The sequence below is a fragment of the Halictus rubicundus genome, chromosome 3, assembly GCF_050948215.1.
Source record: "Halictus rubicundus isolate RS-2024b chromosome 3, iyHalRubi1_principal, whole genome shotgun sequence".
NCBI lineage: Eukaryota > Metazoa > Arthropoda > Insecta > Hymenoptera > Halictidae > Halictus > Halictus rubicundus.
Window position 1 is genome coordinate 1,754,220 of NC_135151.1, and position 23,140 is coordinate 1,777,359.

The window sequence follows — 23,140 nt, forward strand, 5'->3', positions numbered from 1 at the left end:
TAGTTTTCGGAACATCATACACGCGGAAGGGTCGAGGGGTACTCTCGTTGTGTGAGTGTAATCGAGTGTGCTCGATCGGTGAGCCGTGTTACGTATATTCGCGCGTTAAGGGGTTAAAAAACGGCACGAGGTTGTGGGTGTTGGTGGAATCAAAGGAAGACGATCACAAGGTCTCATTTTGGAGGTGTCCAAGGTCTCGCCTTACCGGGCTGGCCGGTGCATTTGCAGTGTTGGCGGTGCAATGGTCGTTCGCAGTGGTAATCCGCGGGTGCTTGTCAGCCGCATAAAGTGCAATTAGATGTGAAAGTGCGGATGCGTGCGCGACAATCCGGTGATCGATCGAGTCGCTCGATATTTTCACGATTTAACAAAAAACGCTGTGAAATGCGTCGACCGAGTTCCTCGTGGATTCAATCTCCCTTCCGTTCACATTAAAATTAAGTTAAGTAAAAGGTAATTTACAGAGTCTCTTCAGTTTGACAATTGCGAGGCACATCGAGCAAATAGAGCACTCTATTCTGGGATAGCTCATTAACGCGAAAAATATTTAAAATATTTTTATAAATGTAGTTCATAAAGAAACAGGATGCACGAAATGTAACATTTATATTCGATATTAACCCCTTGCATTACAATTTATTTTATGATCACTACAATCTACTAGAAAAAATAGAATTTCATTTCAATTTAAAGGGAATTAATAATGTACATATTTAGAAAATTCTGCTCGAACTCTTCACCACGAATTTGACTCGATATTATAGTGCAAGGGATTAAAATGAGTTGGAACATTTGACGGATCGTCTGATATCCCTATTGTCATTTCTACGGAAGATTAACTATCCGGGGTTAAGACCTTTTCATCTACAAACAGATTTCCCACTTCAACAACCCCAAATTTTCAATTCTAACACTTCGCATCTGTAACAAAGGCAGACAAGATCTACAGCATCGTGTCTCCGACATTAAGTGAGCAAGCAACCCGTCCTCGTTAGCAAAAGGGTTAATTGCCTCGCGTCTGTCGAGCAGAAGAGCGATTCAGACGACACGGACTCGCATAAATCAGTTCGTGGTTCGCCAACAGTAGAATGAAGAACAAGCCTAAAGACAAGAGGCACTCGCAAGAAGAAGAAACGATGAACGCGGATGGGGAAGGGAGCGATCGAGAAGATCCGAATCCGAATCCGAATTCGAATCCGAGAAAATCGGTCGAGGAATCCGTGACGGGTCTGCGGGCTAACGAGCTCGAGGAAAACCGCCAGAAATAACGAATCCGAGCGGAACACGGCCGCCGAGAGGGTGTCCATTGGATCGCGGGCGCTTTTGATTAATCGACGCTAAGGTATTAAGTGTGCGCTACCATAAGTCAGAGTCGGCCTTCGCGTCCGGCAAATTGATAGTCGGATCCGAGCGTTGGCATCGGATAACAAGTGTTCGGAGCCGCGCGCGCATAGGAATGCGTTTTACGCGCGCGTTCGCCGCGTGACGTGTCGCATTTCGACGCGACGCACAGTGTTTAGAGCATACGGGCGTTCGGGAGAAGAATCATTACTCTTGAACTAATCCATTTTCGATGTACCTTGATACCTTTTCTCAACAAAATACAAACCTGAATCGATTGGTGAATAAAAAATTTTCATTGGTTTTTTTTCAATTTTAACAAAAAGCCGTACGACGTGGTACTCTTTTCAACGAAAAAAATGGTTCATGTTGATTTCGAGAAGAAAATTCGAGTCAAAGTTGATAAAAATCTGACATAAAACATTGAGATAAATTGTGATTATTGCAAAAAAATGTTGTTTGCAGTTGCAAGGTCTTATAGTGTTATACTGAACACACTCTGTTAGAAATAAAATTAAAAGAAAAAGTTTGAAACAATGCACTCTAATTTTAATGACAAATTGATATATTTAGCTGAAATTATAGGTAATATTGTAAACTATGTTTTGCTATGCAGATTTTATGGCAACAAGAAAAAAGAGGGTAGATAGAAACACTGTGCGACGCGACGCGAATTTTCCTAGGGGTTGTTGCAACCGAGAGAGTTGCAACTGCAGCTGCACCCTGTCTTCTCCCGGTCGCACGGCCCCGCGGAGCAATCTCACGTGCCGTGGATGTTTGTCGCTTGTCTAGGCATTTGTTAACGCCGATGGCTGTCCTTTCGCGACAATGCTTGCCAAAATGTAATCTACGAGCCCGCGATCCATGCCAAAGGGAATTCGAAACCTTGTATACTTAATGATTTAGGGTCGAGGGATCGTCTCGAGCCCATCTCGCGAGCCAGACACGCCTCGGATTTTTGTCGCTTCTCCATAACCCTATTACTTATCCTATTTATTGTTACCGTTATTATTGTTGTTCGGTATTATTCGACAGTATTATTATTAATATTAATATTAGATATTATTGTGGTCACCGTTGGCGGCCGGCCGAGTATTAATGTGAATACCGTGGTGTCAATAATTTTGAGTAGACAGTGCGCATAGACTCGTGGTTTTGCAGCAGATCCGTGCCAGGTGCAGTGGTGCGTTGGTGCAATGGTGCAGTGGTGCATTCTCTTGCGTCAAGAATTATTATATTATAGAGAAGAAGTGGTGTACGCGAGCCGAGGTTCCACACGCTCGAGAGGACGAATTTATCCCACCGTCGCGCGTCGTCGACGTCGTCGTCGTCGCGATTAGTTTGACCCTTTTGGCTGCCGATACTACCTATCGTCGTCTAGATTGAACATTATATTTCAAACGTTGCTATATTTCAAACCCGGCCATATTTCAAACGAACGTCGTGTCTTCTAGTTCAACTGCTTTACACGGTGTACAGTGACTCTCACTAATATTCGGACGCTCTTAAAAATCGCATAACTTTGTTAATACTGGACTATATGACTTAAATTTTCTTTTAGAAGTTAGAACAATTGGTTCGATACATAACGTGAGAAAAATGTTCGACAAAAATTGTAATCGGTCGAAATTGCACAGAGAATACTAAAAAGTTGCATTTTGCAACTTTTTTTATATGGGCTTATATTGAAAACTTAGAAAGTACGATTTGTAAATCTGTATCAATTATACATATTCTGAATATTTCATCTAAATCGGTCAACGTTGCAATGTGCTACAAAGGTTTAAACATGAAAGCTTAAGGGTGAAAGTCGAAGAATTTTGGCCTTATGTGATCTTATGTTTTCTCTGCAATTTCGGCCAATTGCAATTTTTGTAAAAAAACTTTTTTACTTTATGTAGCAAACCAATTGTTCTAACTTCGTTAAAAAAAGTCTAAGTCGTATGGTCTAATATTAACAAAGTTATGCGAGTTTTAGAAGCGTCCGAATATTGGTGGGAATCACTGTACATCGTCACCAGGACTGCAGATCTTTCGACATTTATAGCGTCCGTGGATTCGTAAGATACGTTTATATTTTTGCTTTTACAACCGGTCGGGAACTCGAAGATGCTTCTGTGGGAATTCGTTCACCGATTCGACTCCTTTGATCGAACGAGAGGCGAGAAATTGGTACAGCAGATACAATTTTATTAGACAATGAATTTGTTCGATTTTTGCATCGAGATCTTCGATCATTGAAGACACAGAAGCAATAGACACACGAGAATTTATTTGCTGCATTCCTACAGATGCACTTGATTTATTCAGCCGTGAACTATAATAGACTATAATAAAAGTCAATTAAAATTGATGAATGCAGACTGTAGTTTGTACAAGAAAATTAAGTTCGGTTGATTTATACTTGTACGAATCTGTATGTGAAATATTTCTTCCAAGAATCGAATGAGTTATGAAATTTATTAACACGTCTGCTACCGGCATCTCTTTCGGTGCTCATCTTCATTATTTAAATGTTTTATGCGACGTATCTCTTTTGTAAAATATGGAAAGAATCTGGTAGAAGAAAGCTATAGAATCTTGAAATATACTGCGTAAGTATTAGACAGCGGATCTCGAAGTACATGTATACTGCGTAAGTATTAGACAGAGAAATGTTCTAAATTGCAGCAAACTGGAAATGGAAATTTATTTTCTTTCTTAACATGTTTAATATGTTGAAAATAATAAAACAGTATTTTTAGATACTAAAAACGCGTCAAATCCGCCGTCTATCTATGACTTACGAAGTAAATTCCGAGGTTGTGGACGTCACATATCTGTGACAGTAGTAACGAACATGTTGATAGATTCTATTTAGACTACGGACCGTTTATGGACCAACAAAAGAGCAACTTGTAATTCCAAAAACAGGCAGCGAAAGGATCGATTCGCGAGAACCTCGGCTCGGGAGAACGTCGATCTCGTCGAATCAACGAATGATCTACACGAGATCGGTGTTCGATTTCGTAATCCAGCGAGTAGTATCGATAAATGAGTAGTGGCGAGCAGGCAGGATTGAACGAAGAGACAGACACGGGTCGCACATTCCGGAAACACAGACCGGAAACGGGGGTAACGTGCTTCAATGGGAGTCTCGGTTTTTCTCTTCGTTCAACGTGTTCCAATCGGTGAGTGTGTGCGAGAGAGAAATATCGTGTAAGTCAAGTAGTGGTACAAAGTAAAATCGATTCCAAAAAAAGAAAACAATAGTGAGAATAATAGATAGATAGATAGATAGATAGATAGATAGATAGATAGAGTATAGATAAAGAGTAAGAAACAGTGATAAAGAGACAAGTGCAGATTGTGGTAGTAATCGAGTAAGGTTGCAGACGAGGCATTCGCTTTCTCCGATTCTCAGTGATTTCTCTCACCTTGCGCTCGTCCACCACCTCGCCTGGTCGCAGCTTCCTATTCTCCTATGAACCAAACTGTCCTTTACTAATCCGTACCTCTTCCAAGTACGCTAGTAGTGTGTGTGCGTGTGTGTGATATATTCTGTGACTGTGTATGTATCTGTAATTTGTTTAGCACGCGCGTACAAGATAACAAGCGCATGTCGCTCGTCGCAAATTCAGCGAACGGTTTCCGGTTTTTGTTTGAACAGAGACAGAGGAACACCACTTCCGTTTTCAAGTTGTTTCCGCATAGCTCTCGATCGATCCTCTCGATCGGAGGCTCTGTTCACAGCTGTAACGGTCTCGCGAAGAATAGAAAGGATTTTCTAGGGATAGAGAGTGAAATGAACGTGTACGTGATTAGGGCTCTGTCTTTTGTTCCAGAAGCTGGGCTGCTTGGACGTTTCACGAACGGGATTATTATGCTGGGCTAGCTGTCACGCTCTGCCGACACTAAGGGTGTCCGGCATCTACCTCTAAGAGACTATCACCCAGTGGGATCACTAAGTATCATTGACATCACTCTACGGAACTCAGAAAAGAAAGAAAAAAACTCCAACAAGGTCTAGGGCCAACAGTAGCCGCTGATCTACCTAGGTTCTTACAATGGCTACTGGTCTATAGTGGATCTCGACTAGAGCTAGGGATCCAGGAGATGGCCTGATAATCTCGACTGTTTATAGATTCAGATATTGATCGATTAATCAATGACTTTAGATCGTCTGTTGAATAACAAAACGTATGAACGATTTCCGAACAGCATTGACATGTTCACAACTATCAAATGGAAGAGGAAAGAAGACAGTGGAATGTTGATGCTGTATTGTTGTTGTTAAGTGGACGGATTTCTATTCAAATATTTACATGTAAATAATGTGAATATGTCAATGCTAGCCTTGTCACATTTGTCTCGTAATTATTGATACAACGCTTAAAAAGACAGATTGTCCCAGTATTCATGGTTAGATTAAGTAGTGCAAAAAGGGGAGGCAATACTACATGAAGAAACAAGCTAAAAGTGTATAATGAAATTATTACGTACTAGGATTCGTTTTCGAGTAACACAAAAGCGAAAGTGCGCGCGCCTGTCTGAGCGTGGCTGTCCTTTTCTACTTCGTCTGTACACTGCATCTAATAATTAGACCGGGCTCTAACTCTGTTGATATTGCAGATAGAAAAAAATTGCAGAGAACAATTTTGCATTGTTTACCGAGCTCTATAATCGAGCAATTCGAATTCTTACACAAGTGCATCGATGCAGTTTCAAAGTGCAATTGCACTTCTTCTTTAAATGGAATGCTACAATCTTCTTTACATTACTTGATTCTTCGAATCATTTTGAACAAAAAAGTATTAGAACATAATGACAAAAAAGTTAACATTTTAGGAGATATCTCCTATCGTATAAACGAAGTAGAAATGGTTATACATAATCAGACAAAATGGTCCTCCAAAAAATTTTGTATACTAAAGCACACATGCTCGACGAATTGATTAATTATACTCTTGATTACTTTTCATCTTTCTTTTCCTGATAGTAGCATGAACACTGGGTCCGTCTATGAGTGTGCACTACGTGGCATTATTTTAATTCTGTATAGTTAACCATCTATAGTGTTGCCTCATAATTTGTCCTGGATCAAATCGATAGCCGTAGTCGCGATCCTTTGGCTCGGAGTTGCTCTCGGTCTCAATGTTACTTCAAAATCGTGCATTTCAAGAGATCCTGAAGACATTTATTTAGACACGAGGTGCAAATAAAATAAATAAAAATTTCCAAAAAAGAAGGACTGCGAATTGATTATTTTTGTGCTGCAACCCTGGCAGAATAGCTAGTTCCGAAAGGGTGGCAATTTCGACGGTAACTTCTACGGTTTGGATCGCGAGTCTCGATCCCAGATTTTTCTGGATCGAAACCCGAGACCGTGAGCAACTCTTTCTCGCCCTCCTCGTCCGAACGATCGTCGATTCGCTCCGTCTTTTAGCTCGATGTTTTCCCAGCCAATTTCGAGAGAGGGAAAGAAGGAGAGAGAGAGAGAGAGAGAGAGAGAGAGAGAAAAGAGAGATCGGTGGCCAAACCGGGGATGATACATGGAGCTCGGGGCTCTTGGAGAAGAACGTTGACGGTCGTCGTTTATGATACATCGCCGATTTCAGGTTTTGGACACGGTCGGTCGCCTCCCGCGAACCCGAGCATTTTCTTCGTGAGTAATTACACGAAAATAGGCTCGAACGCGATTATTTTTGGGGCAAGCATTGGACATCGCGGGGCTATTAAGAACGTTTGCTTGGCAATCTGACAAAGGGACCTCGATTAACAAACTTCTGCGATAACGTTCGTCTCGGGGCTCGGTGCCGATCTCTTTCGGAGCGAATCGAACCGTTCTTCGAGGTCGCTGCAACGATATCTCTTCTCTAGAGAGAGTCACACTGTTCCTGCCCGACAGAGAATATCCACAGATTTTCTCCCAGATGCAGAAGAACATCTTTTCGCAGAAGAACGTCTTCTCATAGAAGATATATTGTTGCAGCGCGTGATGTGTTCTATGCGGTTCCCAGAAGAGTAGTCGATATACCTTCGGCTCGGGGATAGATAGCTCGTAACATACCTCGTCACTGATGATCAGACTGGGCCTGCGACCCAATTCTTCCGGCGGTATCAATGAACCACGTCGGCTGCTGGTCCCGCTGCCTGGTATCAGAGAACCCTTTCTGCTTCCAGCCGGGGTCACGTCCTTGATCACTTCGATCTTCGGCGTCTCAGGAGCTTTGATCTCCGGCACTTTCGGCTGCGATCACGACAGAAACCAACTAGATCAGTTTCGGGGAAATTTGGTGGAAGAACGAGTCGCGGGAAGAGCCTGTCGTTCTGGCAGCTCTTAATAGTTGAGAACGGCTCCGGGAATTATAATAAATCAATTTTAGTGCTGTAGAACGCTGCTTCGAGCGATCTTCGAGGTACCGTGGTGGCGAAAATAATCAAAGGAAAATGAAGTTGTTACGATCCTAGTTTGTTCATTAATCGTGCGTATATTGCCGTTCGACGGCTTGGAAATATGCATGTTCACGGTTTGTAACCGTGTGTGACGATAAAAGGAAGTATTTTTATATATTCAAACAAAATTTAAAGACAACTTTCATTGAATGAAATTTTGTCTATTCCGATTCATAGATGAATTATTAACTTAGTATGGATGTTATTTATTTTATTTGAAAATGTGATTTTTCAACAGTTTAGAATGTTCACTGAAAAATAATATACTGAAAAAAGAACGAATACATTTTTTGAACAATTTAATACATCGAGTGGAATCACATACAAAGTCTATTGTAGGCTAATTGAGAACTGATTGAATGGCTGAGCTGACAATAATAGTAATCACAATGGTTAACCCTTTCAGTGCCGAACAACGATATATCGTCGTTGGCTGCACTTGCGAAAACTGCATAGGTTACATTAGCATATGAAAATATTATCCTAATATTAGAACCGATATATTTTAATTTATGGATTCCTCTTTAGTATCATAAATTTGGCTCAGCATTTTTGGCTCAAGTTTAATATTCTATCGGCATTAAAAGGGTTAACTCTTGCACAATCTTATATTTTTCTAATAATAACTAAGAATGTGAATTCGATGAACGATCAAATATTAAATATTCTACACCGATATTTAAAAAACGAGAAAAATTATTGTCTTCAGTTCAGTCAACAGTTTTATATTTTTCTTGTCTTCAAAAGGGTTTCCCAAAGACTTTTTTATCCCTTTGATCCTCATTCGAACAAACATCAATGTACCAAACACTATCGTCGTAATACTCGATTTTCCCTTAAATTTTACACCCTCCCTTAAAATCTCATATCAAAACAGATCGAATCGATCATTTCCCAATAAAATATGGACCGAAACAACATGATCCTATACGTTATCAACATATTCGATATAAATCATCTTCCTGATGAAACGGTTACCCACGATCGAAAGAGAAAGGGGACGAGAGCTGCCAGATATCGCGAGACCTATCAATTTCGATTGAATCCGATCGTACCAAACGGGTGAATCGATAATCCTGCTGGATCCTCGCGGTTCACGGCGACAGGAGACGTTCGAGCAGCTCGAACCCGAACTCGAACTCGAACGTGAACGCGAAACGCGGTACGCGAGCCCGTTGATCACGATCGTCCGTAGATTAAGACTGGATCGAGACTGATCTGCCGAATCGCACGGTAGATCGAAGGGAGCTTGCGAGATAGCTAAGCGATTAGGTATATAGGGTAGAGCGGGCAAAGGGGCCGGACGCAATAACACCGAAAATAGCGAACGACATTTTCTCCATCCTCGATTCCCGCTCGACGAAAAATCTCGGGGACCACCGAAAGGGGGGTAGGCTAATATACGAGCAGCTATTTGCCAAAATAGTTCCCCCTCTCAGCGGACTTATCCTGATGCGCGATAGGCGATAGAAGTGGAGGCACAAGGAGATATCCATCGGTTGCCAAACGAGACGCGGTTTTACTAGTCCGATTATTAGCTCTCCCTCGTGTCGCGTTAATTGCGGGCTCCGGGCTCTTCTTGCGAACATCTAAGAGCGTCTCACGATCGACGCCGACGCCGACGCTGAAACATCAACGCCTACACTCGCCGCATAGTGCTCCGGATCCGCGTGAACGCGAGCACTAAATTCACGGATCCCATTTGACGCGAAAAGTTCCGGGAGGGACCTGTCTGCACTTTAATATTGCGCATGTCTCCGCTCAGGACGCGCCGTGACTCACGTGATTGATCTAACACCCTCTTGATCAGAATAACTCTTTTAAAGTGGACCAGACGACCCGAGGACTTTTTCAGAGGCTAGATCAAACAGTTTAACACGTTCACCATCACCGTCACACATCTGTGACGACCACGATCACGTATAATCACGTAAAGAAAATCAAATTAATTTCTGCGTATGCGATTATCTAAATACTACAACGAAATGCGAGATACAGTTTTTTGCAGATTTTACAAGAGGGCTTATTGTATGTAATACAGTATTGTAACTATGGAGACTGTCGGTAAAATATATGCTGCTAGTGAACGAGTTCGCAGGTGATGAGTAAAGAATATTGATCGAATACCATTAAAATCAATGTAACTTTTTGAAAATTGGTTGGAACGATTTGAGATTTCTGGAGAAGCCAAATAGATTAGCTTAGTATTCTGTTTCAGAGAGAAAGAGAGAGCGTTTGGTCAATTTCATGAGTCACAGTCTTTTCGGACAGTTAATCCTAATTAAAAAAAGTGGACGCATGACAAAATGGTCTGAAACTTACGTTGCACTAATTGCATTACGAAAGGATATACTGCATTTTGCAATGTTCTAATTCTTTGCTAATAAAGACAGCTTGTATCTCCCAAGAAAAATAATTTCGGGATTACAGGACGATGTAACCCCGATCGATACAATAAGACAGAATGTTATTATAAAATCTACGGATATATGATTATGTCTGTAGACAAGAGCGTATAATAAGTGTTTAACGAGTATTGCCGAGCCGATCCCGGTCCGCGTTCTCGATCATTCACGAGCTTACGAAATTTTGACGAGCCACGATCGAACCGCTTTTGGCTGGCGGATTGCAAAATTCTTCCAATTTCTTGGGTGAAGCGGCGGACAGCGGCTTGGCAAAATCGCTTTCTCATTTTCGTATTAATAACGGAGGATTGCTCACCTTAGACTCGAATTTCTGCCAGTCCGCGTGAAAAGAAAAACTCATTAGTAACGATCAACACTGTGACGCTCCATTTATAATCAGACTGCCGTCGTCTTGCCGCGTTTCATGATGTTCAATGAGGCTTTTATCTCGTTTGTTACCTCTTAACAAACAATTCATAAATAAATTCTTGTGCCCTTGCAGCTTATACGCTCGCAGTCTGCTTATAATTATTGGATTTCTTTCAATATTTTACTATTAAAAACATTAATTGCACCCATCGAAAATTCATCTTTCAAACTTGTAAATTACTTGTAATTGTATATAATTTAAAAAAATACAGGCTGTCCCAAAAATGTTGTATTTCCTTGAAAAGGGTGATTCCTAAGGAAATACAACATTTTTCGGACACCCAGTAATTGAAATACTACTCGTTTTATCAGGTAACCAAGAAAGTTTCTACCAATTTTACATTTTGTCATTGTTCAACTGTGCACGCGCACACAGTATCGATTAAAAGTGTGCTCAAACGAAAGCTTATTTAACGTAGACTTCACCAACCAGCTCATTAACATATTCGACTATTGTCGTATTTAACTAGACGATTCTACAATCAGCGAGACCTGATTAAAGCACTTTACTGACACCAGAAGCAAGAGCTTTGTTAAGAATGGAATAGAGCAAGCTGTTAGATCATTGTGAAAAGACAATGGAAGCCAAAGCTAACTACTTTTCTGAACAAGATGTCGTCCGATCCAACGTGTGCATCATTTATCTTTCTCAGTGACCTGATATCTCGAATCTGGCTAATCCTAGCATCGAGTCTATGAATCTATTCTCAAAGATCCGAGACTTAAAATGCAAAGTGAACTAAAAGCAACGTTCTGGTACCTGAGTGGCGGGTCTTTCGAGCTTGGTTTTGTCACGAGCCACGCGATCGCCAAAGTCAAACTCTTGAGGCTTCTCCAGCACCGGTCTCTCATAATCTGGAATCTCCGGAAGCTCGTAAGTGCTCTCCTTCGCGGTCTTGGCCGTTTTCTTTTTAACTTCAGTCTTTTCGGCCTTCTCGGTTTTCTAGGTGGCATCGAACAACACAAGATCAGTAACCAGAATAGAATCGTCAGAACGTCCAACAGTGTTAAAATCGAAGCCGTAAAGTATTATACAAAGTGGTAGAACATTGACAACAGTGTAGAAGAGAGTCGATTCGATTATAAGCGAGTCTGTCGGTATTTGGTAGATTCTCCGCCGTTTGGAGACGCTTTGCCGATCGTTGCGATTAGTGGAGGCTAACAGGCAGCCTTGTCGATTCTGTTATTGACAATACGATCCCCCTTTTTTTCTAGAGATCAAGCGTTGGAAAGACAGATAGTAGACAGTGTCGTAGAAACGATAGATCGTGTCACTGGTTATCGACGATATCGAGAGAGACTCCAAGCTTAGTGCTCCAAGTATAGGAGTAAAGAAAGTAAGATCTTTTTAGAAGGCGAAGAATGTGTGCTGTAGTATGCAAAGTGAAGAGTGTGAGAACGGCATCGAATGATAAAGTACGTAGAAAACAGTGGTGTAAGTGGAGAGAGTAGGAAGGTGTCATATAGGAAGCGGAGAGTATAGAATATAGTGTTGTAGAAAGTGAAGAAAACAGAGAACGGTGCTATGCAGTGAAGAACATACAAAACATTGATGTAGCAAGTGAAGAGCACAGAAAACAGTGATGTAGAAGATACAGAATATAGAATACAGTATAGAGAAGAGTATAGGAAGAAGTATAAACGAAGTATAAGCGAAGAGTATAGGAAACGGTGTTGTAGGATGCGAAGAGTATAGAATACAGTGATGTAGAAAATAAAAAGTATAGAAAATAGTGACGTAAGAAACGAGCAGTGCAAATCACAGTAATATAGGAATCAAAGAGCGTAGAAATAGTTTTGTAGAAAGTGAAAAACATAGAAAATAGTCACGTAGGAAGTGAAGAATGCAGAAAACACTGGCATAGAAACTAGAGAATATACAATACAGTGGCGTAGAAAAGTAGAAAGTAGAGAGTATACAATACACTGAAGTAGAAAGCGAAGAATGTAGACTATAGTGATGTGGAAAATGAAGAGTATAGAAAATAGTGATTTAAGAAACGAGCAGTTCAGATCATAGTAATATATTAATTAGAGAGTGTAGAAATAGCTTTGTAGAAAGTGAAAAACATAGAAAACATAGAGTAAAGTAGTGAAGAAAATACAGAGTACAGAATACATTGAAGTAGAAAGCGAAGAATGTAGAATACAGTGACGTAGAAAGTAAAGAGTGTTGAATACAGTGTTGAAGAAAACGCAGAGTATAGAAAACAGTGATATAGGAAGCAGAGAGTATAGAATACAGTGACGTAAAAAGTAAAGAGTTTAGAATACAGTGTTGAAGAAAACGAAGAGTATAGAAAGCAGAGAGTATAGAATACAGTGATGTAGAAGGTAAAGAGTGTAGAATACAGTGAGGTAGAAAACGAAGAATATAGAAAACAGTGATCTAGAAAGCGAAGAATAAAGAGAATAGTTGTGGAAAGTGAAGAATATAGAAACTGGTGCTCTGAGAATGAAGAGTACAGAAAGTACAGGAAGCAGAGAACGTCAAAGAGTATAATAGAACAAGTGAAGAAACAGTTTGTGTAAAAGTGAAAGAAGAGGGTGTTACAGAAGCTGCGACGAATCTTTCGTAGACAGATCGCAGATCGAAGATAGACGAAGAAGAGCAAGTCGCTAGTAATTGCGAACGATTTGCGTAGAGATACAGAGAAAGATGGACAGAGAGACAGAGAATAAATATAATGTTGATTCCCTATAGCAGGGATACCTTCAGATCAACCACATTCCCATTCTCAGCCTGTTGAGGCTTTTTGGGATCTCTCGCAACCGGTTTGAGTTGGACCGATTGAAAGCTCTCGGCTTTAATATCGCGTTTCGGTGGTTTACGTGGTCCTGACTTCTCCCCGGCCGCGTTCGTTGACAAGGGCTGCGTTCAATATCATCGTTTACTTCGCATGAGCGTACACGAATCGGGTATATACCGATTTACAAATATCGACGTAATCCGGTTACACAAAATGTGTTTTATATCGGTTTTTAGTAATTGTTACTCACTTTGAGCTCCACCTTCTGCAAAGTCTTCTTCTCCTCCTCCAACTGCTGATTGAACAATTTATTGTTAGTCGTGGGACTGGTAAAACATTGTTTTCTATTTTAATTAATGCTTTAGCTACCGGAGAACTATCTCATTATTACTCTATCAAAATAACATGACTGTACGGTCAATAATTATAAATTAAAACATTTGAAATCCATCATTTCAGCGAGTCTCGTAAAATATTGATTTCTGAAGAAATGATCAGACCGTATTGATTGCGATAATGCACCGACAAAACGATTAAAAAATTCTTAGGAATGAGAGATCAATTATTTAAGAACTGTCAAGCATCAACCAGTAAGTAAAACATCAAGATTAAATTCTATAAAGCAAAGTTACCTTAGAGACGGGTTTCAAGCTGAACTTCCTCGGCTGTTCCTCTGTCTGTAAAATAAACATACGACAGAGATTAAACACTTATTTCAAACTGGATTAATTGTGAGTGCGTCAGCGTTGATATTGCAACGATTCAATTATTAGTCACAACTGCTTGTTACGATGATTTTGAATGAGTTCCTGCTGTGGAAAAAAACGTTATTGCATTTGGTGCTAGAATCACTCAGGCTCGCAGTGCGCTGAAAAAAAATACATGTAGATAGACAGTCCTTCGCGATGTGCGCAGCAATTCTGTTTGGCATGATTGCAAGATGACGTAAAGTATTAAATGGTGCAGATGATTAAAAAGAATGGAGGTCACGTGAGTTATATTACGTGATTTACGTCAAGAGAATGAGCGAGACAAAAAGAGAGAGTGAGAGAATTAGAGTGCGAGAGAGACCAATTTAGTATACCTTTGGGACCTCGGGTTTGCCGAGTGTGGCCTTGGGTTTCGGGGCGGGTTCTTCTTTCTAAAAAAAGGGACGAATTTAACCTAGTCGCGTTGTACGTTCTCAAAAAATTGTGTGAACTATTAAAAGTATTCGAAGTTCAAGTGTAACTTGACTTGAGTTCTCGTGTACCTTTGCCTCCTCTGGTTTACCGAGAGTGGTTTTGGGTTTCGTGTCTGGTTCTTGTTTCTAAAAATATGTATTTGTTTCGTGTATACTTTGTTGAGTCGTGTAACATGTGTGAAAATAGTTGTATCTACATAAAAATAAAATGTGTAGTGTACCTCTACCTCCTCTGGTTTACCCAGAATAGTCTTGGGTTTTGTGTCTGGTTCTTGTTTCTAAAAAATGCATTTGTGTCGTGTATCATACACTAATTCGTGTAACTGATGTACAGAAAAATTAAAAATTGAATGTGCAGTGTACCTTCTTTGTGTCCTCTGGCTTACCCAGAGTAGTCTTGGGTTTTGTGTCTGGTTCTTGACTCTAAAAAATGTATTTGTCTGTTGTAAAATTTGTATTTAAAAAAAGAAAAGTGTCGTATAGTGTACCTTTGCTTCTTCTGGTTTGCCCAGAGTGGTCTTTGGTTTCGTGTCTGGTTCTTGTTTCTAAAAATGTATTTGTTTGGTGTACTGTGCACTAATTCGTATAACATTTGTGTGAATAGTTGTACAGAAAAATTGGAAGTGTAGTATAATGTACCTTCGCCTCTTCTGGTTTACCCAGAGTGGTCTTTGGTTTTGTGTCTGGTTCTTGTCCCTAAAAATTATAGTTGTTTCGTGCATTGTACCGTAACTTGAATCGTGTATCGTACATTAATTGGTGTAAATAGTTGTATACAAAAATGGAAAGTGTAATATGTAGTGTACCTTTGGCCCCTCTGGTCTACCAAGAGAAGTCTTTGGTTTGGTGTGTGGTTCTTGTTCCTAAAAATTGTTTTCATTTCGTGTAGTGTGCTCTAATTTTTGTAAGGATTGTGTGAACAGTTTTGTGCAACAATTAACAGTGTAAATTAGTGTACCTTTGCCTCTTCGGGTTTACCGAGAGTGGTCTTTGGTTTCGTGGCGGGTTCCTCCTTCTAAAACACGTCAGTTTCGCGTATCGTGCTTGTTAATATCATTACTACGATATCTATACAAAAAAAATGGTAACGCGAAAAAAAAGGATTTGCATTGTACCTTAGGCTCCGCGGGTTTACCGGGAGTAGTCTGTGGTTTTGCGGGTTCTGGTTTCTAAAAAATGAATAATGAAACGTTTGAGACTCTGCTTACAAGAAAACTGAAATAATTCGATAGTGTAACAATAATGTACATGTCGGTGTACATGTGTTGTATGTACCTTAGCCTCCTCTACCTTGGGTTTAGGTGTGGGTACCTCCTAAAATTAACGAATCATGTAACTATCGGTCTCTTTATGTACTATGTGCACATTGTGATATGTGTAAATGTTAAGATTTGCTTATAAAAGGGGGGATATCGTTGCCCTTGTACCTTCGTCTCCACCTTTCCGACGGTCTTCGTTTTTGCGGTGACTTCCTCCTTCTAGAAAAAACATGGACAGGATAAAACACACTCGAATAACAACCATACTTCTATCTTAACATAACAAACGGGTATAAAAATTCAAACTGAAGCCATAGCGATTTCAGTCCAGTTCTTTTTCTTTTCTATAGAATCCCAGAAAGGTGAGATTTTTTAATCAATTATTTCGGCGCGTATGCGTGTATTTACACTTCTACTATGTACCTTCGTTCCATTGGTAATTGCGCCGTTATCTTTCGAGTCTACCGTAGGCTCTTCCTCCTGGATAATAATCGCACGAGCGAGCAACAAGCGTAACATGGAAAAAATAAAAAGTAAACAAATACAAATAGCGTAAATAGCTGATGACACGTCACTAACAACTATCGTGCTCTGTATTCCTTGTACCTGAGAACCATCGGTCGACTTTGTCGATGACCTACGTCTGGCGACCGTATCATTCTTCTAAAAGTGTAAATAAAGGATAAAAAAAAGAGTTAAACGAACGTGTTTTGAACGGTTCCAGAAATTTCGTAGAGATAAAAAAAATAATAAATAAATTGTACCTTGCCCGCATCGTCGATTTTACGAGCGGTAGATTTCGATTTCCCTTCCGTTTTCTAAAACGATCGTGAAATTAATTATTTTGTCGGGATTTCATTGTGTATTACAATTTTTATGTGCTGTTACTGTGTACGTGTAATGATCCATGAGTGTACCTTTTTCGAATCAGCTTTTTTACGAGTCGTTTTTAACTTTGGTTTTTGCTCCTCCTAAAAAATGTGCAATTTACAATTTAATGCGTCGGTTAATTGCTCGTTTCCTGCGACAGTGATGCAACTCAGAAACTAGGATTTCGGAGAAAATGAATTCGTTTATTAAATAAGTTGACCGAGTCTACCTCTATTGTGTTTACGGGTTCAGCCAGCGAGGAATTGGAATTTGGTTTCAAGGAATCAATTCTGTCAGTCGAATTGTTCATCGTCGGTTTCGGGGCGTCCTAGAATGATCAATTTGCAATATAAACAAAATGAATAAATAAAATTTCACGGGATATATAGTATTTCGATTGAGAACGAATAAATTATGCACCTCTTTCCAAATCGGTTTGATTTCGCGATCCTGCGGTCTATCTGCCCAGATATCCTAAAATCGATTCGATCGATAGTGTTGATTTACTCCAATGTTTATTTTCTTAAGTGTAATCTAGCTAATTAAATACGATCTGTATACCTCAATCTCATTATCTATCTTCTGATCGCGCGGTCTGACCTCTAACGTCGGAATCTCCTGGAAATGTGATTTGTTAAAAAAAAAAAAGAAAAGAATACATTAAAATTTTATTTGTGCGTTCGCAAATGTACCTCGTATTGTTTAATAGTTCTAATGTCGCGATCCAGCGGCTTATCTGCCCAGATATCCTAAAAGTATTTTTTGTGTGAACTTTCAGGAAAAAAATTAATTTTACATGGTATACTACCTCTATCTCGTCATCTACTTTCTGTGTAGACGGTGTGTGTATTGATTTTGGTGTGTGTGATGTTTTCTGCAATAATTTCACGTGTGTAAAAATATATTCGTTGGTTTAGTACTTGGACAAATTGAATTGTTTGCGAACAGTACCTCGTATTTTTTTATAGGTTTAATATCGCGATCTTTTGGTTTATCTGCCCATATATCCTAAAATAATTTTTCCAAGTGAATTCTCAGTTGAAAAAATGAAAGAATAAAAATTTTCGCTGGTACTCTACCTCTATTTCATCATCTACTTTCTGTGTAGACGGTATGTGTATTGATTTTGGTGTGTGCAATGTTTCCTGCAATAATTTCACGTGTGTAAAAATATATTCGTTGGTTTAGTATTTGGACAAATCGAATTGTTTGCGAACAATACCTCGTATTTTTTTATAGGTTTAGTATCGCGATCTTTTGGTTTATCTGCCCAGATATCCTAAAATAATTTTGCAAGTGAATTTTCGGCTCAAAAAATAAAAAAGTTAAAATTCTCGAAGGTACACTACCTCTATTTCATCATCTACTTTCTGTGTAGACGGTGTGTGTATTGATTTTGGTGTGTGCAATGTTTCCTGCAATAATTTCACGTGTGTAAAAATATATTCGTTGGTTTAGTATTTGGACAAATCGAATTGTTTGCGAACAATACCTCGTATTTTTTTATAGGTTTAGTATCGCGATCTTTTGGTTTATCTGCCCAGATATCCTAAAATAATTTTGCAAGTGAATTTCCGGCTCAAAAAATAAAAAAGTAAAAATTCTCGAAGGTACACTACCTCTATTTCATCATCTACTTTCTGTGTAGACGGTGTGTGTATTGATTTTGGTGTGTGCAATGTTTCCTGCAATAATTTCACGTGTGTAAAAATATATTCGTTGGTTTAGTATTTGGACAAATCGAATTGTTTGCGAACAATACCTCGTATTTTTTTATAGATTTAGTATCGCGATCTTTTGGTTTATCTGCCCAGATATCCTAAAATAATTTTGCAAGTGAATTTTCGGCTCAAAAAATAAAAAAGTTAAAATTCTCGAAGGTACACTACCTCTATTTCATCATCTACTTTCTGTGTAGACGGTGTGTGTATTGATTTTGGTGTGTGCAATGTTTCCTGCAATAATTTCACGTGTGTAAAAATATATTCGTTGGTTTAGTATTTGGACAAATCGAATTGTTTGCGAACAATACCTCGTATTTTTTTATAGGTTTAGTATCGCGATCTTTTGGTTTATCTGCCCAGATATCCTAAAATAATTTTGCAAGTGAATTTCCGGCTCAAAAAATAAAAAAGTAAAAATTCTCGAAGGTACACTACCTCTATTTCATCATCTACTTTCTGTGTAGACGGTGTGTGTATTGATTTTGGTGTGTGCAATGTTTCCTGCAATAATTTCACGTGTGTAAAAATATATTCGTTGGTTTAGTATTTGGACAAATCGAATTGTTTGCGAACAATACCTCGTATTTTTTTATAGGTTTAGTATCGCGATCTTTTGGTTTATCTGCCCAGATATCCTAAAATAATTCTGCAAGTGAATTTTCGGCTCAAAAAATAAAAAAGTAAAAATTCTCGAAGGTACACTACCTCTATTTCATCATCTACTTTCTGGGTAGACGGTGTGTGTATTGATTTTGGTGTGTGCAATGTTTCCTGCAATAATTTCACGTGTGTAAAAATATATTCGTTGGTTTAGTATTTGGACAAATCGAATTGTTTGCGAACAATACCTCGTATTTTTTTATAGGTTTAGTATCGCGATCTTTTGGTTTATCTGCCCAGATATCCTAAAATAATTTTGCAAGTGAATTTTCGGCACAAAAAATAAAAAAATAAAAATTCTCGCTGGTACACTACCTCTATTTCATCATCTACTTTCTGGGTAGACGGTGTGTGTATTGGTTTTGGTGTGTGTAATGTTTCCTGCAATAATTGTAATTTCGTAAAAATCTATTCGTTTGTTTCATGACAATTCAAATTATTTGCGAACAATACCTCGTATTTTTTAATAGGCTTTACTTCGCGATCGTTTGATTTATCTGCCCAAATATCCTAGAAATATTTTTACAAGTGAATTTTCAGCTCAAAAAATAAAATAGAAAAAATTCTCGATGGTACACTACCTCTATTTCATCATCTACTTTCTGGGTAGACGGTGTGTGTGTTGGTTTTGGAGTGTGTAGTGTTTCCTGCGATAATTGCAATTTCGTAAAAATATATTCATTGGTGTCATGACAATGGAAATTATTTGTGAACAATACCTCGTATTTTCTAATAGGCTTTATTTCGTGATGTTTTGGTTCATCTGCCCAGATATCCTAGAAATATTTTTTCGTGTGAATTTTCGGCTTAAAAAATATAAATATAAAAATTCTCGCGGGTACACTACCTCTATCTCATCATCTACTTTCTGGGTAGATGGTGTGTGTATTGGTTTTGATGTGTATAGTGTTTCCTGCAATAATTGTAACTTTGTAAAAATGTATTCCTTTGCTTCATGACAATTAAAATTATTTGCGAACAATACCTCGATTTTTCTAATAGGCTTAATATCGCGGTCTTTTGGTTTATCAGCCCAGATATCCTAAAAAGTTTGACGAGTAATTTTCGGTTGCCAATATAAAAAAAATAAGGATTATGTTTATTCATCCAATAACCCAATACCTCTATTTCATCATCTACCTTCTGCATAGACGGTGTGTGTACTGGTTTTGATGTGTGTTTTGTTTCCTGCAATAATTCCACGTTCATAAAAAAGTATTCGTAGATTTGGAAACAATTGCAATTATTCACAAACAATACCTCAATCTTTTTGATAGCTTTAATCTCGCGATCTTTCGGTTTATCTGCCCAGATATCCTACAAGTATTTTCTCGTGTGAATTGTGATTTTCGAAACTAAAAAAAAATAAATTTTCTGTGGTACACTACCTCTATCTCGTCATCTACTTTCTGTATAGACGGTGTGTGTACTGGTTGTTTTGGCGCGCGTGTGGTTTCCTGTAATAATTCCCGATTTATAAACAAATATGTCAACCATTTCGGTGTCTTAATATCATTAATACTTCACGAATTGTACCTCCGGTCTCTTACGTGTCATTTTGTCTGTCTTCGGCTTGTCCGACCGAACATCCTAAAAATATTTTAACATTATGGTCGCGCACCCTGTCTCTTTGCTAAACAAAATAAATAATCAAACGCCATCGCAATACCTCGATTTCTGCTTGCGATTTACGAGTTCGAGTCACAACAGAAGATTTCGACGCGTCCTAAAATGCATCGCGTGATTAAAACACAGAATCTACAATTTCAATGGATGTGTAGAACGCGTATCAATTTGTTCAGTGTACCTTGCTCTGTTCAATTGGTTTCGAGTCGCGATCCTTCGGCCTATCAGCCCAGATATCCTAAAATATTTTCAACTTATACTTCTGCCTAAATACAGTGTTTACTCTATATAAGTCCCAAATGCCTAGCCGATAAGGAGCTAAATAGATACAGTGATCTCGAGAGACTTCGGTCGCCGAGGAGTATAACATAATAATACGGGTTGGGTATATCGGTGTGAGACCAGGACACCACTACTAATCCAATAACAAAACTTCCTTATTTTCCATTATTTCCTATTTTCACTATTGTCCTGTTCTACGTTCGGCGTGGATCAAAGAATAGTATCTCCTGGCTGATATATGTCCCTGGCTAGACCCGCGTTTTGGACATATATCGAGTAAACAATGTAATTACAGATATAAAGAAAAGTAATTAGCTACCTCAACGTCATTGCGTGGCTCATCACCATGTGACGTAACAGTGGGTTCGAGCGAGTCCTAAAACGATTCGTTTAATTATACGAACTATCATAATTATCATTGACAACGCGTTCTATGTCGTACCTCAATCTTTCTAACAGATTTTAATTCGTGATCCTTCGGTCTATCTGCCCAAATGTCCTAAAATAATTTGACTCTTTAATATACTATTCAACGTTTCATATTAAAAAGCAAAAGCTCGTCGAGTACCTCAATTTCATCATGTGGTTCGGAAAGATGTATTTCAACGGGAGATTTCAACGAATACTAAAATGAACAGTATACATAAGTAGAAACAGGTACGTTACAAAATTGTATAATTTAATTGTTTCTTTTTTTATACCTCGTTTTTTCTAATAGGTTTTAGCTCGCGATCCTTCGGGTTTTCCGCCCAAATATCCTAAAATACCTATCGTTATTAAACCCATCGTTACGATTGTTATAAAAAAAATGAAATAATAAACTACCTCGATTTCATCGTTTGGTTTGTGCGATTGTTGCTTAGGTTTAAGCGCTGCTTTGTCCTATAGTAAAAAAATAAAACAATTACTGCGTGTGGGTGCCTTCGCGTGAGTGAAATTAAGCTGCTGCACACGAAACGAATGAAAACTATCGACAGTATTGCTATAAATTGTTGTAAATATTCTTTTAAGTACCGAAAAAGTTGACTAAAACACTAAACCGTTTTGTAAAAATTACGAGCTTACAGACTTTGCGCGCTTTTTAATAAATCCCAGATGGGGCATTTCGATATTTCTAGCATCAAGTATTGTTAAATAAATTTTAAACGAATCGACCGTATGCAACAACCTAATGATTAATAGTGTGAACCGTGTACCTCGCCGTTTCTGATCAGAGAACCCTTTCTATCGTTAACTCGTGGCGGAGGAGCGACCTAAAATCGTGATTAGAAATTGCGTGTACAGATTTTTGCATAAAACCGCAACTGTCTACTGTAAGTGCATAGTGTACCTCTATCTCTTTAACAGATCTGCGCCTGTATGGCTTAAGATTGAGCAACGCCTCGTTAATCGTGTCCTAAAATAATATCGTTGCGTCAACAAGTACTCGCGTGAAAATATGGCCAAAGATTTATCAGCACTGTGACAATTTGTCGAAACATAGTCTACCTTTATGCTTGTTCTTTCTACCGTGATGGATACGCGTCTCGCGTTAGGCGTGTCCTAAAATGGCAGTGAAATGAAATCAACGTGCTCTGTCTTGTTTTTAAATTGTCGAGGACAATTATTATCTCTATCTCGACGGAAAATAAAAATTACAACTACCTTGGTCTCGTTATCAGATTTTCGTCTGAACATGTGGTATTTCGAGTACGGTTCGTCCTGGAACTAATAGTTGAAAGTTCTTTAACTGGATGGAACATTTAAATAAATTTTCAAGTAACTGATTGTTGAAACAATACGTTTTCCCTTTTCTTTTAGTCTACGAATGAAATTGCTTGTGCAATAGGAAAAATTATTAACAAATCTTTGACCGTTAATAAGATAATGCGTTGGCACATCATTTGCATAAATAAACTCGTTTATCTTACGTATGATGGAATGAAAAATTTGAAGAGGATCGTATCGATTGTTCTTCCGAATTTAGTGTTAAGACAATGTGAGTGGTGTGTAGCGTGTAAGTATAGTGTATCGTGTACCTTCGTGTCTTGAACAACCGTGTACGCGGACCATAATCTCGGGCTCTCTCTACCTGTCTAAAAGTTCAAAATAATAAAACAAAAATTGCTTGATCGTCCTATCCCCTAAGTCCTACATTTCTTTAGATCCTACGCTACTAGGATTCTATTTTTCGTTT

General features: G+C 38.8%; 1 protein-coding gene and 1 long non-coding RNA gene across 51 annotated transcripts in view; both read right to left on the minus strand.

The window, feature by feature from the left end:
• The window catches only part of Bent (projectin protein bent), a 111,330-nt gene that overhangs the window by 56,165 nt on the left and 32,025 nt on the right, over positions 1 to 23,140 (minus strand). For 7 of the 50 annotated variants that reach the window (XM_076784738.1, XM_076784735.1, XM_076784726.1 and 4 more), the window contains 19 exons: positions 16,226 to 16,279; positions 15,971 to 16,021; positions 15,819 to 15,857; positions 15,659 to 15,712; positions 15,502 to 15,558; positions 15,350 to 15,406; positions 15,183 to 15,239; positions 15,032 to 15,088; positions 14,907 to 14,966; positions 14,765 to 14,821; positions 14,613 to 14,669; positions 14,445 to 14,501; positions 13,993 to 14,037; positions 13,611 to 13,655; positions 13,324 to 13,482; positions 11,371 to 11,553; positions 10,498 to 10,512; positions 7,391 to 7,570; positions 4,758 to 4,802 (listed from right to left, as the gene is read on the minus strand). In XM_076784738.1, the coding sequence (XP_076640853.1) occupies positions 4,758 to 4,802; positions 7,391 to 7,570; positions 10,498 to 10,512; positions 11,371 to 11,553; positions 13,324 to 13,482; positions 13,611 to 13,655; positions 13,993 to 14,037; positions 14,445 to 14,501; positions 14,613 to 14,669; positions 14,765 to 14,821; positions 14,907 to 14,966; positions 15,032 to 15,088; positions 15,183 to 15,239; positions 15,350 to 15,406; positions 15,502 to 15,558; positions 15,659 to 15,712; positions 15,819 to 15,857; positions 15,971 to 16,021; positions 16,226 to 16,279 (1,329 nt within the window). The remainder of the gene's footprint in view (positions 1 to 4,757; positions 4,803 to 7,390; positions 7,571 to 10,497; positions 10,513 to 11,370; positions 11,554 to 13,323; positions 13,483 to 13,610; positions 13,656 to 13,992; positions 14,038 to 14,444; positions 14,502 to 14,612; positions 14,670 to 14,764; positions 14,822 to 14,906; positions 14,967 to 15,031; positions 15,089 to 15,182; positions 15,240 to 15,349; positions 15,407 to 15,501; positions 15,559 to 15,658; positions 15,713 to 15,818; positions 15,858 to 15,970; positions 16,022 to 16,225; positions 16,280 to 23,140) is intronic. The other 43 variants (XM_076784732.1, XM_076784730.1, XM_076784729.1 and 40 more) reach the window with 36 other exon arrangements.
• LOC143352372 (uncharacterized) lies at positions 20,903 to 22,767 on the minus strand. Its single transcript, XR_013081910.1, has 3 exons — positions 21,407 to 22,767; positions 21,284 to 21,340; positions 20,903 to 20,920 (listed from the first exon to the last, which is right to left on the minus strand). It is a non-coding gene; the product is annotated as an uncharacterized LOC143352372 (long non-coding RNA).